At 41.5% G+C, this 18,748-nt stretch overlaps 1 protein-coding gene across 1 annotated transcript in view; it reads left to right on the top strand.

Moving 5' to 3' along the window:
• The window catches only part of BICC1 (BicC family RNA binding protein 1), a 255,957-nt gene that overhangs the window by 66,193 nt on the left and 171,016 nt on the right, over positions 1-18,748 (top strand). The window contains exon 2 of the mRNA XM_036265773.1: positions 16,600-16,646. Coding sequence (XP_036121666.1) covers positions 16,600-16,646 — 47 coding nt within the window. The remainder of the gene's footprint in view (positions 1-16,599; positions 16,647-18,748) is intronic.

Genomic DNA, 18,748 nt, shown 5'->3' on the forward strand with positions numbered 1-18,748 from the left:
ACAATACAAGTACTGTTCCTATATATTTTAAACCAAATAAACTTGGATACATGGGGGAATCAAGTATACAAACTGTAGTCCATGGCTCAGCGGTTGGAGCATCAGCCTGTGGACTGAAGGGTTGTGGGCTTGATTCTTGGTCAGGGGCACGTTCTTGGGCTGCAGGTTCGGTCCCTGCCCCAATCGGGGTCATGCAGGAAGCAACCAATTGGTGTGTCTCTCTCACATCAATGTTTCTCTCTTTCTCTGTCCCCTTCACTCCCTTCCATTCTATCTAAACATCAATGGAAAAATATCCTTGGGTGAGGATAAACAAACAAACAAACAAAATACAGACTATAAATATTATACTCTTGAAATATATACATTTACCTAATTTTGTTTTGTTATAGGGCTAAGGCCTTTTCTGCAAATGAGGGACTGATTAGAAACTCATGGTTTGGAGATTATTTATTTGACAAATACATTGGGAAGAAGGGCAGTGATGTGGAGGTAGATTAGGAGAGCTGCCTCTGCTGTGTTTGACACCTTCATTTCTCTTTTGTGTCTAATTGAAGCTGAGAGTCTCTGCTCCAATCAATAATAGAGCAGGTGAGAGCATTTACTGTACAAGAGGCTCTCTCTGGTGGCCTGAATGGAGTTATCTAGCAGACTGAGCTCGAGGGTGCGATGCCCACCAGGTGGCACAGCATGGCACAGGCACTGCATGTTGCCCGTGCAGGAAGAGCAGGTCATGATTCTCGCGTGGCTTTGAGTGTACAAGAAAACCTACCATCCAGCACTGCCTGAGTGCGCCCCGGCTGAGCGCTCTGCGTGGAGGAGCACCTCTGATCCTCGTGAGCCCTGCCCATACTTCTTGCCACTCAAGCACCGGGTAGGGTGACCAGCTGTCCTGGTTTGTTGAGGACTAGGGGTGTTCCTGGGAGTCTGGGCTTTCCGTGTTGAAACTGGTTGGTGAGTTGGCCCATCTGACTCCTGTGAGTCCTGCCCGAGGGCACCTCGTTGAAGGGAGCTTACTCGTATCAGAGGCACCTCTGAAACAGTGACAGGCTAGAAGTAGTGGGTGAAGACCAGCCTCCGAGCCCCTGGGGGGCCAGCTCTGAGGCATCTCCGCCATCTCTGAGAGGGCCCCTCCGAGCTGGCCCTGTGGCCGCAGAGGGAGCCTGCTCACACACCCCTCGCGCTCCCTGTTCACCGTCCGCCCGTGCACAGGCTCCCCCCTGCCAGTGCCCTGGGACCAACTTTTGCATAAATCACTTTCACTCAAAGACTTGTCACTTGCTTCTGGAGAATCCAGTAGAGAACATATGAGTAGGAACTGTTTTTGCCCCCATTTCACATTAAGAGGAAAGCAAGGTGCAGGGAGGTTAAGTCCATGTGCTCAAAGTTGTCCAGCTGGCACCTGGCAGAGCTCATAATAGACTCCTAATGACTACATTTGACACAGCTGTTGCCCCATCTTCACACGTTTGTCATTATCTCCAGATAATCTGACATTTTACTTATGTATACGCAGTTAACAAGCAGCCATCAGCCCAGGGGATTATGGATGGGATGCTGGTACTCTGTTGCCCTTAACTTTATCGCCAGAGGATTGAGTGTGGAGCAGAAGACAACTCAGAGGGGTTTTGGGCTGTTTTTACTAAGGAGAGATCCATCTGCTCTCCATAGAGTTTCCAAACCCAGCGTGGTTGCTGACTAAGGGTGCAGTGCTGACCCCCGCCCCTGGCCGCGAGCAGGGCTTGGGCCATCTCCAATCAGACGGATGTACACTGCCTGGTTGTGCGAAGGAGCTGTGTCTGCTGGCTCTTGGCTTTCATCCTGGAGTTCTCTATCTATGAGATGGCTCATTATAAGGAAGTCGATAGCAAACAAATCTCTCCCTGTTTTAGAGCATCTCTTAAATGTTTTTCCTTAATTAAAGAATTTTGGTGCTTTCAGTTCCAGTTACTGCCAAGAAGTGTCGTATGCATTGAGGAAGGCTGTGAGCATTGTAGTACTTGCATTTCTTGTAAAGGTGGGTGCTTTGGAACATGAGTGTATTAACCTCTTCCTTGAAAAGCAAGCAGCTTGGGAGTTATACCAGATGTTAAAAAATTTTTCTTTCCCCAGAGTCTAAACAAAAGTGTCCCAAGTTTCGCTAATGAGAAATAAAAATGAATCCACTTATCTGCGCATTTAAGATTCTTTCCCATTCTTGCCCTGACCGGTTTGGCTCAGTGGTTAGAGTGTTGGCCCGCCAACCAATGAGTCGCAGGTTCAATTCCGGTCAAGGGCATGTACCTCGGTTGCGATTTGTCCCCGGCCCTGGTTGGGTCGCGCGGGTGGTGGCCACTCAGTGTGTCCCTTTCACATCCATATTTTTCTTCTCTCTCTCCCCCCACCCCTCTCTCCCACTCTATCTGAACAAAAATGGAAAAATGTCCTCGGGGGAGGATGAAAAAAAAAGATTCTTTCCCATTCTCAATCTTACAGTTTTATTTAGATTATCTATATTTTTTAAAAGTGGGTTGGCAACTGCCTGGCACATGATCCACAGAACTAAAATGAGATTGTGCAGAAGTATAGAATATAACCACAAGCCCATGTTTAGGTATCTGGGGGAAATATTTTACTTAAAATTTTTTTACTTTAAAACAATTTTGCTGTAGAGAAACGGATCTTTGACCAGATCTGCTCAGTGTGATTGAAAACGGGCTCGCCTTTTCTAGTCTGTTGATCTCCTCTGCTTCTTCCTCCCGTCCAGGATCTAAGCAGACACTGCCCAGTGTTGGAAAATCTCCCCTCGTTATTCACACCTGACTCTGCATTTCCAGCTCCATGCCTACTTTGCATCCTGCAAGTGCCACACACACACACACACACACACACACACACACACACACGTGCTCTTTCACATGGCTTTATGTGCTGTGGAGGCATGAGAACACATGCGAGGAGGGTTCAGTCTGGTGTAGGCAGGACGTGAGGCCTCTTCCCTTGATCTTGGCTGGAAAACACATTCATTTTACCTGTTGCTTGGTAAATAGTGTGGGAAGTTAAGCCCTGGCCGGTTTTTTCAGTGGTTAGAGCGTTGGTCTGCGGCCCAGAGAGACCCGGGTTCGGTTCCCACTAAGGGCACGTACCTCGGTTGCCGTTTGTACCCGGCCCTGGTTGGGTTGTGTGGGTTGCAACCACTCGATGTGTCCCTTTCACATCGATGTTTCTCTCTCTCTCTCCTCTCTCTTTCCCTCCCACTCTATCCGAACAAAGTATTGAAAAATGTCCTCGGGTGAAGATAAAAAAAAAAAGTATGGGAAGTTAAGCTTAACTGGTGGGAGGTTCTAAAAGGCAGAGAGATAACTATATTGCCAGGTGCTCCGAATATTAGGCACGAAGAGTTATTTTATAAAGGCTGATGTGACCTTGGGAGTAAGAGAATATTTTCTTATGAGAATATTCCTTCATAAACTGAAGCTACCTGATTGTCTCCCGACCAACACTCTGACTCGAACCAATGCAAATCTGATGGTCTTTCACAAGATCTAGTAGAAGAGGGATGGGAGGGAACACCTGCGTCTCTCGATAGTTTGTCATCCGTTACATTTTTGGAAGTCCTTTGGATAAACGTTGCTCAAGAATCGCTTCAAGATGCATCCACTGAAGCTCAGGTTATTGTTTCCTCACTGCGGGCGGTGAACTTTTCCTCCCTTTGCTCTCCTTGTCCCTGCAGGTGGGTGTGAGGGGGTTTCTCATGCTTCATACAGCAGCACTATTTTGAGAAGTTGACTCCCAGACCGTGCTGTTATAACAGGCACATAACATAGCACCCCATTTTTCAAAATCGTTTTTGTTGGCTTGTGATTGTGCTTGTAAAAGGTGCTTACTTGGAAGCCTGCAGCTGTAGTGTTCTGTTATAACCTCTGAGTAGGTGCAGTTAAGCCGACTGAATTGCACATGGGGAGAGCTCAGAGGGACGCGGGGCCAGAGAGTGGGGAGGCTGAGGCTGTCTCAGCACCATGGTGGGAGTGGCTTGGCAGCACCTTCCAGAAGGCAAGCCTTCTAGCTCAGGTAGATATTTGAAGAATTTGGGCAAAATCTACTGTTTTGTATATTTATTTTGGCTTTGAAATATCCTTTGGAAATCAGACTTTACTGGGGTTAGATATATGAGAAAATACAAATTCATAGAGTTACTGGGGTTAGGTATATGAGAAAATACAAATTCAGAGAGTTACTGGGGTTCGGTATATGAGAAAATACAAATTCATCGAGTCCTAATTTTCTCACAAATACTGTAAAAATGATAAGACTTAATGATAAAAATTTTTAAGTGGCCATTACTTTTATGGGTTTGAGTAAGCTATATCCCAAGAAAATTTGGGAAATAAAGAAAATATAATTATACTCTTTCTTAGTGTACACATTTTGCCTTAGTTTTTGTGTGTTTATTTAAAGAATAATAGTTACAATCATATTGCACATAGTTTTATGACCCACTTAAAAATCATACCTTCTTTTCTTTTTTTTTCTTTTTAACTGGATAGTTTATTATAATCATTTTTTTTTATTACTACTTTAAGATTTTACAAATCACAAAAATTATTTTTTCAAATGACCATAAAATATTTGAATAAGCACCTATATCTACATTTTTTAAATTCTCATATTTTTACTTTAAAAAATATTTTCATTGATTTTTAGAGAGAGAGGAAGGGAGAGGGAGAGAAAAACATCAATGTGAGAGAGAAACATCGGCTGCCTCCTGCACACGCCCCAGCCGAGGATTATCCTGAAACCTGGGCACATGCCCTGACTGGGAATCGAACCGGTGACGGTTTTGGTGCGTGGGACAATGCCCAACCAACTGAGCCACACTGGCCAGGGCTCATGTTTTTTGCTTTTTGTAACTGTTACTAAAATGAACACTGTGTCAATAGTTTTCCCTTTATCTTTCATGTTTTGGATTATATTCTTAGGACCTTGTCTCCTAGAAATAGAACTGCTGGGTCAAGTACATGGAAACTGTAGTTTTTCTTTATATATTCCAAATTATTTTTCAAAATGTTCACATGAACTTACACTTTACCACTGTACAAGCACTAAATTCTTATTTCTGCTTACAATGTTACTGGATTTTAGGGTTATTATCATTACATAAATTATAAAATCTTTACCTAATATAAACATTTTTACTTTTCTGTAAAATACGCTATTTTAAAAAAGGATGGAGTCAAGTATTGTGTATGACCTATTCAAGATCAAGATTTTATTTTCAAACCTTTCTGGAATTAACCTAAACAGATGTAGCAGAACCGGGAAGCTGTTTCAGAGAACCTTTATTCAGCCTGTGTGTTGTGGGGTAGATGCCTCAGACACGAGTGCTCGGGGCGCGACGGAGCATTGCCGAGTCTCAGCCCAGCAGGGGCAGGACTTTGCATTATCTTGATAGAAAGGCTTGGATATTTTGAGACTGGTGAATGATCTAGGCCTGAGACATTTCAGGTCCTTGAACTTAAGAAAAATGAGTTTAAACTTGCCAAAGAAAACAGAGTACAGCTGAGAAGATGAAACTGTTCAGGAAAATGAATCCTTACAGGCCCACCGGGCTATTATAGCGGATTCATTTTAATGGAGATAGAATGTGATTCCTGAACCCAAGTTGCAATTCTGGGAATAAGAAAAAAGCTACGGCTTAGAATGTGACTACTGTGTTTGCATCGTAAACATACACACGTATTTTATGAAAGGAAATCAAGGTAACGATATCTGTTACAACTTTTATCGTTGGCCAACAACAATTACCTTAAAATTACTCTTCAAGCATTGTTGAGATGAAAACCACATTGAAAGGTGGTTTTCTGCCTCCTGATGAAAAATGAATTCATGTTAACAAACCAAGGACCTTAAATGGAATAAATTATAATCAGATGTTAGGTTTCAATTAGCTTCAACAAAAACAAATGATTCTTTTCAGAGATGAGAATTGATGGCTTAGGTCTCAAAGAGTTTATCATTTTTCAAACCAAACGTCTCGCAAGGAGGCGATCTGCTTAATTTCATGAAAGTGGGCTTGTGATTTATTAGCAGCAAACTGCTGAGTTTAAGAAATAAGAGCTCCCCTGAATGTTTTCCTAGGTCTTCTGAATGAGGATGCCTTGATCTCTAGTGACTTGATTATGCAACGGCCCGTTTTGTAGAAGGTTGAATTGTGCAGCTAGCAGGACATGGTGGGAGCGTAGGTCAGCTCCCCTCTGAGCAAGTACCTTTGCTGCCTTTCTTTGCATATCTGCACTCATTCTGTAAACCTGTAGATCATCACCTTGGTCCTCTCAAGGGGAGAAAAAAGTCTGCTAGGACCACTATTCTCTTAGCCCTTTAGACCTCTTCTAATGAGATGTAGTGTGAGGCGGTCTCGGCTCCACAGGCTTTGAGTATAGCAAGTTTAGACAGGGGCAGAAACAGTTTTAATAATAAAATGTGAGTCAGTAACTGCATCCTTTGGTTAGTTCTGAAAAGCAGCTTCTCTAACTGTAATAATTATATAATTGTAATGGATTATGTTAAATACCCAGAGCACTGACCTGACCTTAATGCCTAGATTGGTTTATATTGTCGTACTTGAACCCTTTACATGTCTCAGAGTAGTTGTATTTCTCTGTAGTCTTGGGGTTGAGGTGAAATGCTGTAGTCAGCGATGGGCAACTGGCTAAGGTTATAGAAAGCCAACTGGACTGAGATTTTGGAAATAAAACATCAACCTCACCATGTGATTCTAGTGATGTCACGATGCCCAAGACTTAACTGTGCATGTTTATAAAAATGCAGATTCCTGGGCTCTCATAAAGATTACAGTTCAGTGGGATCTGTGGGTGGAGCCCAAGAATACGATTTTTTTCATGGCCACCCTCTCTTCTAGTGCATCAAAGTTGGCATGCCTGCAGTCAACTGGAGTGTTGGGAACACTTGTCCTATTGGACAAGGTATGTCTGCTTAAGCAGACCTATCTCATTGGAACTAGTGGGATCCTGCAATGAAAAAAGATTAATTTCGTGATAGTTAAATTTATTGACAACGGCCAGGGTATGGAAAGATCATGAGACTTAACTGTGTGTTTGGTGGTTTCCTGGAAGTATAGGAAGAAGTGGCATAGGTCCGTCCTATTCGAAGATCTTTCACTGGAGAAAGGCCATTTCTTAGAGAAACTCCCTGCCAGTCTTGCTCAACTAGACTTGTCCAGTGGGTCGGACAGTTCTTTATTGAGCTGGACCCTGTGTGACTGCCCCGGCCATGGACACTAAACATCTGTACTGTTGTCCCCCAAAACTCATCTCGTGACAGCAACCGCCATCACCACCACCCCACATATTTCCAAACAGTCCTCTTAGGAGTAGAGCTTCCTTGGGTAAAGAATCAGTGTGAACCAACCTGAGTTATTCGTATCTCCAGTCGCTGGGGCCTCCCCTCCCTCTCTGCTGTCCTGATGGCTTTTTCTAGGCACAGGTGCCATTTCTTTCTTTCTGTCTGTCTTTTTTTTTTAAATCCTCACCTGAGGATATTTTTTCATTTATCTTTAGATTGGGAGAGGGAAGGGGGGTGTGGAGAGACACACACACACACACACATCGATTGGCTACCTCCCATACAATGCCGACCAGGGCCGGGGTCTAAACCACAACTCGGGTACATGCCCATGACCGGAATTGAACCCGCGACTCTTTGGTCCTGGGGGCCGATGCTCTATCCTCTGAGCCAAACTGGCCAAGGCCACTGATGCTATTTGAAGTGCTCTGAGGCATATTAAAGGGAAACTGAGGTTTTAGAAAGACAGATAGGCAGATATGGATATTCACAGCCATATCTCTCCCCAGAATTCACTTTTCCCATGTCTCCATGTCTCTATCCTTTTCCACTTTAAGCGATCAGCTCGGATGCGCTCTACAATATTCCTTTTTTGAATTCCTGTTATCTGTGACTTATGTAATGTTCGGCCTTTGGAGTCTTGCCATTTTTATTACTGACCTCAAAGAACTTACTGTTGAGTAAGACTAGAAGTCCTTTGAAGTCAAGGTTGCTGGCTTCCGTGTGTTAAATGCTTATAGAGTGCTTATTTGTACATTTTAGAGGTGGAAACAGAGCCTTAGGGAGGCTAAATCACTTGCTCGGAGTTATACTGCTAGTAAATGGCAAACCTAGCGTTGAACCCAGGTCTCTCTGACTTCACAGCTTTTATCTTCTCACGGTGTCCCTCAAGTGCTACATGAGTTTTGTTTAAGTGAATTGATAACTGAGGCTTCTAGCGTGAGGGTGAGCGGGAGTGTAATCCCGATGAAAGCACGCAGGCCTCTGCGCCTCCCACCCCTGCAACCCCGTGGTGGGGAGAATGGCAACCAGATCGCCTTGTCGCAGACGTCTGCGTAGAACCTGAACTTGAAACATGCCTGGAACACATGTGGTTCTGATTTCAAACAAGTTGGCTTGCCCCATGGCCATGTTATTACAAACACAAAAGAAATATAAACTTCATTCCATTAAATAACCATCCACATAAACTCTTAAATAGTTTCATGGTTTTGGACTGGGCCAAAGCTGGATATTAAGGAAATGGTTATTAACATTATATATTTTATTCAAACTACTCTAATTCTTTAACCCTCCCATAACCCTATCAAAATAACAGCTCACCTTTCTCTTCCTCCCTCAAGATGTTCCCAGGAGGTGAAGACAGAATCAGCTTTGATTTCAGCTGCTGACTTCTTGCTATTTTGGAAATTCCTGGTTTTCAGTCCTTTGTGGTGGGTCACTATACTCTCTGCTTGAATCTTTTCAGTCCTCTTTGGGTAACAGCTAAGTAAGTTATCTCCTATAGTAACACTGTCCAATGGAAATATAATGTGAACCACAAATGTAATTTAAAATTTTATAATCGCATGTAAAATAAAACAGGTGAGATTAATTTTAATAAAATCTTTTTTTTAACCCAATATATAAAAATGGTAGTGTTTCAACATACAGTTAAAAAAAAATAATGAGATCTTTACTTTTTCTGTACGAAGCCTTTGACAGCCAGTGTGTTTTCGCTGTTACAGCACATCTGGATTCAGACTAGCCACCTTTCAGTAGCCACAGTGGCCAGTGCAGCTCTATGGGAAGACTGACATAAGCTCACTGTGGGGTATTTAGGTATGCATAATTCCATTAAATGGTGCGAAGGCTATGAATGTTCTCTAGCTTTTTTTTTTTTTTAACCCTCACCCAAGGATATTTTTCCATTTATCTTCAGATAGAGTGGGAAGGAGAGAGAGAGAAACATTGATGTGAGAAAGACACATTGATTGGTCGCCTCCCGCATGACTCTGACCAGGGCCAGGGACCGAACCACAAGCGAGATACTTGCCCTTGAATTGAAACTGCGACTCCTTTGGTCCGCGGGCCGATGCTCTAACCTCTGAGCCAAACCGGCCAGGGCAATGTTCTCTAGCTTTCGATAAAGCTAGAAGAGTGTTGGTTTTTTAAAAAATATTATGTAAATATTCAGAGTTGTCAAATAGTGTTTATGACCCCAGGCCAGACTACGTGATGCTTCAGGGATTGCTTACCTAAGAAGGAATGGGATCTAAAATCAAGACATGTGACATGACCAACGTTTCTGTTAGTCGCTGGACTGAGATTTCATTGGTGGATGTTTGAGTTCCTCATCCACAAGAAGTCTTCGTTGTCACCCTAACAGATTTGAAGTCTGAATAAACTCTTGGCCCAAAGTTTCTTGAAGAGTTTGAATTAAAAGTTTCTTGAAGCAATTTATGTAGTTTAGATGTTCTCAGATTTTTGTGAATGTTTGTTTTCCTACATCTGATGGCAACAGATGCTTTCTTTCTTTCTTTCTTTCTTTCTTTCTTTTTTCAGATATAGTGGGAGGGAGAAAAAGGAAGAGAGAGAGAGAGACAGAGACATCGATGTGAAAGGGACACATCGAGTGGTTGCCACCCTACCACCCAACCAGGGCCAGGGACAAACTGCAACCAAGGTACATGGCCTTAGCAGGAACCGGACCCGGGTCTCTCTGGATCGCAGGCTGACGCTCTAACCGCTGAGCCAAACCAGCCAGGGCAACAGATGCTTTCTGAATTAAAAGCCTGTAGACCAGAGCAGCATTTTTCAACCTTTCCACCTTGTGGCACACATAAACCAATTACGGAATTCTGCGGCACACCAAAGAATATGTTTTTTGTCCATCTGACAAAAAAATGTATGCTTTTGTTTCATTCACATTGGATGGCTATTGTTGTGTTGGCTGTTGTCATTTTTTTTATTTGACAGTTTAAGGGAAGAGAGGGCAGTGTCCCTGATTAAATAGTCGGGTATTGCATATTTTAAAAATCATTGCATTTTAGAGAGTGCCTCTTTCTGTCTTTTGGCTAGCTATTAAATTTAGCTGTGATATACAGAGGTTTTCCAAATATTCAATTATTTAGTGTTTTCAGCTAGAAGCTACATATTACAGGCGTAAGTTGTTAAAATGTCTCCACTGAAAGTCGCATAAAATCAGTATTTCAGTCTAAAAAGTGCTAGTTTTATTAAGACTTGTGATGTTCTATACTTGGTGTGAATTTATTGACTGTCCATTATTCATCTCGGATAGTGCATTAGTCATTCTGTCTCTTTAGGTAGCTTACGTCCACATTTGACCTGCACACTTTTGCTAGATTGTGTCATACACTGTGGATTGACAATTATGCTGTGACAAACCAGTAATGGTAAAATTTGGTTCACTCTCACATAGGAAAAAGGATTTCAAATGACTTTTACCTGACTTTTTCCTAATTAAAACGTTCAAGCTATTTAAAGCATTCTGGAAAATACAAAGGAGAAAGTGATGAAAAACCCAATAATAATTTCACCACTCAAATAACGGTTAACATTTTGGTGTTTCTAGTCTTTCTCTAACACATACACTATATGTAACACACACATACCTACTTACCTATAGCGGTGAGATCATTCTGTGCATCCGGTTTTACAGTCTCCTTAAACAATTTATTGCATTTTTTAACACGAGAATTTTTTAAACTGCAAAAATAAAACAATAGTTAAGAACAAACTAAAATGAAAAAGAAAATCAGTCTTACATATCCAGCCACTGTTAAGGTAAAAATTACATTTATAGTCAGGCCTCGGTTTTCTAACATTTCCCATTGGAAACAATTTGCTTCTCAACCTGATAACCCTTTCATGCCGATACCTGTGTGGTCAGTCAGGCCTCTCAGGTGACAAAGAAAAGTGAGAATGCACGAGTGGGGGTCAGCTTACTGCTGTTAACACTTCAGGAAATTGTGCTGTGAATATTTTTGTGTTTTTTTTCCTGCTTATTATTAAATTTTCATTTATTAGTGTACATTTTATTTCCTTTTTGTTAAATTTTCATTTCATGTCCTTTTTGTCTTTAAAGTGCCTGTTTACAGATTAAACAGTACATTAGACATGTACTGTATATAAGAAAGGTTAAAACAGGGAATCATTTGGGGGTCTGGAACGGATTCATTCAAATAGCATTGTTTCTAATGGGAAAAAATCCTTCCATTTTTGAACAGCTCTCCGGAACGAATTAAGTTTGAAAACCGAGGTTCCACTGTATTTTCTGTCTGTTTCTTCTTGATTTTTCTCAACGGGCCACATGATGTGGAAGCAGGTAGGGAAGGGGTTCTTAGGTCTGAGAATCCTCACACCTGCTGTGATATACAACATGCACATGATATTATTTATTGACTACTGAAATTTAAACTTGAAAGTGTTCTTCAACTGGCTAGGGTGTTTGAATGGTTTCAATTGTGAACTGAAGATATTGTAAAAATAGGCTCAACATCTACTGTTTCTTCATTCAATTCTCTGAGCTTTGCATGCAGTCTAGAGGGTCATATATGATTCATTAACATGAAAAGTTCTTTGGGTGTGTCTGCACACGGCATCCTTGACATCTTTTGCTGGTTCCCCTTTCGGTAGAATTGGCCAAATTGTCAGGGAGCTTTTCTGAAAACAGAAATATACAGAATAAAATATACAGCGTAGCTATTTTAGTATATGGATTAAATTGATACCATAAGTGAATGTTTTAAAGTTTTAGTAAAATATTTTTACAGGAGAATCAGGCTACCTAATGATTACACATTTATCTTTCAGGTGACCTTAAGCTACAGCAGCCTTCGTACAAATGTGGGCTGTGTTTTTAAAAAGGGAGGAGTACCCTGAGTCTTTACAGATCAGGAGATTTATATCTCAATTATTTTTTTATAATTTGAACTTGTTTTTTTCCTGCTCAAGTTCCACAGGGGTGAAAAAACCCATTGCTTATCGAGGGAATGTTGAAAGTTATTCTGAACTGTGTTTTAAATATGAAATACATAGTCCTTGTGTTTTTAGATTTGGCTCCATAAAGCATAAGATGTTATAATGGAAAAGCATTTCAGAGGGAAAAGGATATTTAAACAAGTTTCCATATGCCCTGTGAAGAATTTTAAATTGAGCCCCCCACCCCCGCCTTTAATTCAGTAATTAACTAGACTTGCCCCTGTAGTTTGGGGGACTCTAATAGTTTACACCTGTTTCAACTTCTGCTATTTTTATTGGCAATCACTTTTGCCATCCCATATTTCTTGTGAAGCAAAAATATGAAATAAAATATGGCAAAGCACTGGAGAAATTATAATAAACATAAAAAATGAATTATTCAGCTAAAAATATGAAACGCTTTACCTGCACAACCCTTGAAGCCATGTTTCAGTAGTATTGAAATAATTTATTCTTTGTCAAAGACAATTGCTTTCATTGGCAAGAATAATCCAGGGTTTATACAATCAAACGATTAAATTTTGGAACATCAGGCAGAAGGCATATTGTAAAGACAGTTACCAAAAGGCTGCTAAATCATTATGTGTATTCACATTGCTGTGGAATAAAAAAGATGAGGGTGTGTCAGTGTATGAGAATGTGAAGACTCAGTAGAACTGTTATACCACAGAATAGAAGCAGACTTCAAAGGTCGGAATGCCATGACATCAAGTGGGTTGGCTCATTTCACAGGCAACATTTCCCCCTCCTAATACACTGAAGAGAAAGCCATTGAATCAAGATATTATCATACCTCCTGTTTTTTCTTGCAATCCAACTCAAGTGGGCCCCCTAGAAGCAACCTTTATTCTCCAGGCCTAACAGTAGCTGCCTAGCTCTAGTGTTGGGTTAAGAGTAGAATGACTAGCTTTTTAGTGATCTGTCCAGAATGAGAAGACTGTAGCTAGATTACAGTTCTATTAAGTTAAACGTGGGTAGAGTTGTGACTGTGAAAAGATCTTTGGGGAAGTTGTCAGTAGAACTGAATTCTAATTGTGGCTTTATCTCACTCGTTTGGGTGGCTTTGGATATATGGGCCAGGGTTGTAGTTAATGAGGGCATGGCCTGGCCTGTTTTGATTCACCGGTATAGGACTTAAATATTTGTGGAATGCAAGAGTGAACCTCTCTTTGTTCTTTTCCGAGTCTGTAGAATGAACATCCTAAATGCCTAAGTTTATGCTGAGAAAAAATTTCCTGCATGTCTGTTCACCCCAGTCTCTCACTTCCTCAGAGTTTATATTTTGACACTAAAGATTTTAAAGTTTGAGAATTGAAGTTTCTCATTTGAGTACAGAAGGGTTCCTGTTTGTGGGGAGACAACACTTCTGGTGAAATGTTCTCCCTTGATTGGCTTCTATGGCCTTGACAGCCTTGCTTGGGTGTGCTCAGTAGAAGTCCTGCAGAAGACCCAGCAGCCTGGGAATTAGGTAAGGACACTCTCTGCAAAGGGCCAGTGACTGGGACCAGCCATGGTTTGCACCTGAGACAAGGACCCATCTCAGAATCCAATCAGAGTCTTTTACCAGGGCATCTGTGGGCGTGGGAAAACCAGGTCCAAATCTGGAGTTTCTCACACATAAACATTTGGAATGATAAAGAACAACAGTTTTTGGTGCCAAAGAGTTTGTCATTTGGTTCATCTTATGATTTAGCAAATCATAAGGTTGCTAAAAGGTGCAGGTTTCTGGTTAAATTTTAGATGTTTTTCTGGAACATAGTTAATTATAGTTTGGGTGGAAATTTCCCCCTTTTTATTCATTCTGGGATTGAAAGTCCAGTCCAGGAAGTCTGTTCAGACTTGGAATGAAGGGGCATTGAAAGGTGGTGAATGAGTTTGTCATGAACGAAACAAGTGTCCTAAAGGAGGTTTCTGTAATAAAATATAGTTGTGTCATGAAATGTAAACCGATGAATCCTAAGTTGTGTGAGAGTTCTGTGTGGGTGAAAGGGGTGACTATCTGCCTTACTTGATAGGCCTTTGACAATATCTTTGATTCTGAAATTTCTTTCCAAAGGAGTGTTTCCTTGATGTCACTAGAACTTTTTCAAAACTTTGCACCCTGGTATGTGGTTTTCATTGCCAAGCAATTGTGTTATATATTAGGACCTGTTAAACTATTTTTAGCTGTAGAGGTAAAGATAGCCCAAGAGAAGAGGTGGCTGAATTGAAGTCCCTCCAAGGCACTTGATAGTAGGTTTGCGTTGCTAGGTTTGGGCACTGACATTTTATCTTGCCTGGGTGGCCCCTCTAGCCAGGCTCAGCCACATTTGCTAGTTTATTTAGAAAGAGTAAGCTTTGTTTTGTCGTCGTCGTCCAAATTTATTTTTCACTTTGTTTTTTTTTTTTAAAGGTAAGCTTTAATGTTGATATATTTTCAAGTTAGAGGGTGAAAATTTATAATCAGTAGAGTTAACCACAAAGAATCTTTTGGTGGAAATGTACACTTCAGTTGCTCACATCCATGTCTCTCCTCGGTTCATGCTGTTTATGGTGTGGGAGCTGTGCAGAAATGGTATTGGCATTACGTGTTAGTTTTTTGCTTCTGTAACAAATTCCCACAGTATGGTGGCTTACAACATTAATTTACTACCTTAAGTTCAGAAGTCTGGAATGGGTTTCAGTGGGCTCTGTCAAGGTGTTGGCAGGGCCATGCTCCCTCCAGAGGCTCCAGAGGACAATCCATTTCCTTGTTTTTTCCAGCTTCTGGAGGCTGTTCCTTGGCTCGCGGCCCCTTCTGCCCTCTTCAGAGCCAGACATATAACATCTCTGTATCTGTCTCCTCTCTCAAGCTCTCCGTTTGTCGTTACGTACCACGCTCTATCATTTTTTATTGTCACGTTGCTTTCTTGGACTCTGAGCTTTCTTCTTTCTTCTTGTAAGGAACCCCTGTGATTTCTGGGCCCCGCTGGATAATTCAGGATAACCTTATGTCGAGGTTCTTCATCACATCTGCAAAACCCTTTTTGCCATTGTAAGGTAACATATCGAGAAGTTCTAGGGATCCAGGACATGGACATCTTTAGGGGGGTGTTATGCAGTTGCACATTAGAATACAAGTTTTAATTCTTTAAAAATCTTTTTAGCTACTGTTTTCATGCATTTCATCAAATTGCCCTTAGTAACCACAGCGACCTGTACTCTGTGCTCTCCTTTTCTGGATGAAAACATACTGTAAAAAAATACACACACACACACACACGTTTGAAAAATTGCAGGTGGCTAGTCTTATATTAAACTGTGAAATTAAAGTTGGTGAAAAAAAATTATAATATTGTTATCATTTTGAGGGCAGAGAGAATTTCTTTAAGTCTTGAATCCTCCACCTAATAGAATGATCTGCCATACTTCTTGGGTCTTCGGGCCTTTTAACAAGTTCCAGGACTTGTTGCTCCAGCTCCTTTCTTTGTCCAGGTCAGGGAGTGGCTTCTCCAGGGAACCCCTGTTCCCCTCTGCATTTGAATTCGAGACCTGTTTGGTGTTTGCCCTCTGACGGGATGCACCTTGAGGCTATTGCAAGGAAGATGCTCTTGGCTTTTGTCCCCTCTCTCCCCTCAGTCACATTTCCCACCTCTCCCCCCAGATAAAAAAATAAATGTTCACAGAGTCTTAAGACTTTTGAACGCAGAGAATTCAGTTTGTCCTGTATTTATAGGCTGCCATTTAGATATAAGAAGACGGTTCAAATACAGTGACCTATTAATTAATCTCACATGAAGTTTTATTGTTGTCGGTGACTTGACTCCCATGAAGGAGTGAATTAACGTAGTATATGAGGCCAGCAGAAATCCAAGTAGAGTATGCAGTCATTGCCCAACATAAAACGGACCCAGCCCAGCAGGCCATGTTCCACGAGCCCCCAGCTGAAAAAGGCAGCCTCGGGCCTGGGATTGATTACAGACAGGAAGTGCTTAGAGCACTACAGCTGATTATATTGGTGGTTGCATTTGTTCATGTAGTTGCTTAACTATGAAAGATTACTTTCATCTATGTGTGAGCGTTGAGGTTTGTGAGACGTTCAGACAGGAAAAGGGGTTTGAAGTATAATTCATTACATAAGTGTTTTATTCTTTATCAATTTTACTTCCCTGATGAGGCCTGTTAGCAGGCACTGAGCTTTGGGAGAACAGGCATGGCATCTTGTGTACCTTTGTGTTCTCAAACCTGGAGAGTTTTTTGAATGTAGGTTGAAAAAAAAAAAGAAACAATTTTAAATGTATACATTTTTATTTACAGCTGCTGCCGAAGGAAAGGGCAAAAGTGGGGAAGACTTTTTTCAAAAGGTAAGTTGCTTTTTACTCCTGCCTTGGTGATATTTAAGGAGACATATACCTGTTTCAGTAGCTACAGTAGAAGCAGCTCTGCTCCCTTCCACGTGAAAGGGGGAAGGTTCTTGATAAGATAGCTGGAGATGCTCAGGGCTAGGAAAGGGGGGGATGCTGTTTGACATTTAACCATAATAAGAGCCTCCTTCTGGGCAAGTCTAATGATTGTTTTTGCTTGGAGACAAAGATACACAATGGAGTACTATGCAGTTATAAGAAAGAAAGATCTCTTATCCTTTAAGATGACATGGAGGGACCTGGAAAGTATTATACTAAGCGAAACAAGGCAAGCAGAAAAAGACAAACACCACATGATCTCACTTATTTGTGGAATATAATGAACATAACAGTCTGAGGAATAGGATAGACCCTGAGACGTGGAAGTAGGGTACAGACTGACATCCCTCAGAAGAGGGGTTGGTGGGGGGAGGGAAGAGATAAACCACAGAGCTTATATGCATGTACACATAACTGATGGACATGGACAACAAAGCAGGGGAAGGGGTGGGAGGGATGGGGAGGAGGGTGTCAACAGGGTCAAAAAGGAGAAACATCTGTATCAAAAATAAAATTAAAAATAAATAAATAAATAAAAATAAGTTTTAGAATTAAAAAAAAAAAAGAAGAAGAGGACTACCAGACATGCTGCCCGGATTATCTCCTTCTACTGCTGCTCCCTGTTTTCTTCTTCCCCAAACACACGCCTGACCGGGCAGGTAGAGAGGAGTCCCTCGCAGCTCTCCTCATTTCCTGCAGGTGTGACTGTGGGCGGGATGTGCCTTTAGACCTGCTTGCTCACGATTGGTAACCATGTCCCTTCTGTCCCTGGGTATCCTCTGAAAGTTCTGATCTTCAGTGGAGACAATGCCAGTCACATGTAGCAAAGGGAAATAGGAGTGGAACTTACTAAAAAATGAATATGAGAAACTACGAAGAGCAGTTGATTAATTCTAATCAGCTCTTGTTCTTAAATGTTTTATGTAAGGGACAATACCTATCATTTTAAAGAAACTGATTCAGGTTTATGCTCTTTTTTTCTTCTATTGGTTTTACTGTGTTTGTGTCTTTGCTCTTGGGGTTTAGGAAACATGTGAAGGAACAAACATATAGGTTCCTTAGGGGCCAGGAAGAGGGAAAATAGACCAGCAACTATGGATGAGATTAAATATTGCTGTAGAGGATCATCAAGCTTTTGGAAAACACCTGTGTGTAACCAGACGTGGCCTTTACAAACCTCTTTATTCTCTTGCCTTCTGTATGATCTTTTTTTTTTTTGGTCCACTTCATCTTTCATCTGCATTCTCTGCCAAGAGTATTAAAAGCAAATATTTTCAGAGCTGATACTTATATGGCCATTTCTTCATTCTGAAAATATTTATTTACCACCTGCTGTGTGCTACACACTGGAGAGACCAAAATGAGCAAGGCATCACCCCTGCCCTACAGGAATGAGTCTGGTGTCTGATGATATAGTCACAGAAATAGCAGGAGAGCCTGGGGCCATAGAGGATTAAGCATTTAGCTGGGACTTTAGGAGATTAGAAAGGACTTCTTGAGGTCTTCAGAAGAGTGGCTCTGAGCCACACCAGGAGGTAGGCTTGGGTGGGTTGGAAGGCGTTCTAGGCAAAGACCCAGGATGTAAGAAGGCTCAGAGGTGGAAGAATTTATGTGGCATTTGTTCTTCAAACATTTGTCTGGTACACAGCATGTGAGGGGTTCCTAGTGCAGAGTGAGCTACAGAATCCTATGTGACGACATACCTTCTTTTAGGGGGGCGGGGGCTTTCCTAAAGGATTTAAATGTAAAAAAATTAAAAAATCCCGTGTGGGCCAGACCGAATGTGCCAGACCACAGTTTTCCATATCTGCTTTAGGCTCATGCTGTTGAAGTGTATGTACTATGCCTGAAGCCCTTTACTTGGCAGTATCTGACATTGGTTAATATCCATCTTGTCCTTATTACCTGAACAGTTCGGAATGCTGGGCCTTGAGCTGGGGCAGGCTTGCCACAAGGGGAAGAAAGCAGAAGACAGAGCAGAAATCTCAGATTTGCCTTGGGTT

Source organism: Molossus molossus, unplaced genomic scaffold (assembly GCF_014108415.1).
Source record: "Molossus molossus isolate mMolMol1 unplaced genomic scaffold, mMolMol1.p scaffold_m16_p_17, whole genome shotgun sequence".
Classification (NCBI taxonomy): domain Eukaryota; kingdom Metazoa; phylum Chordata; class Mammalia; order Chiroptera; family Molossidae; genus Molossus; species Molossus molossus.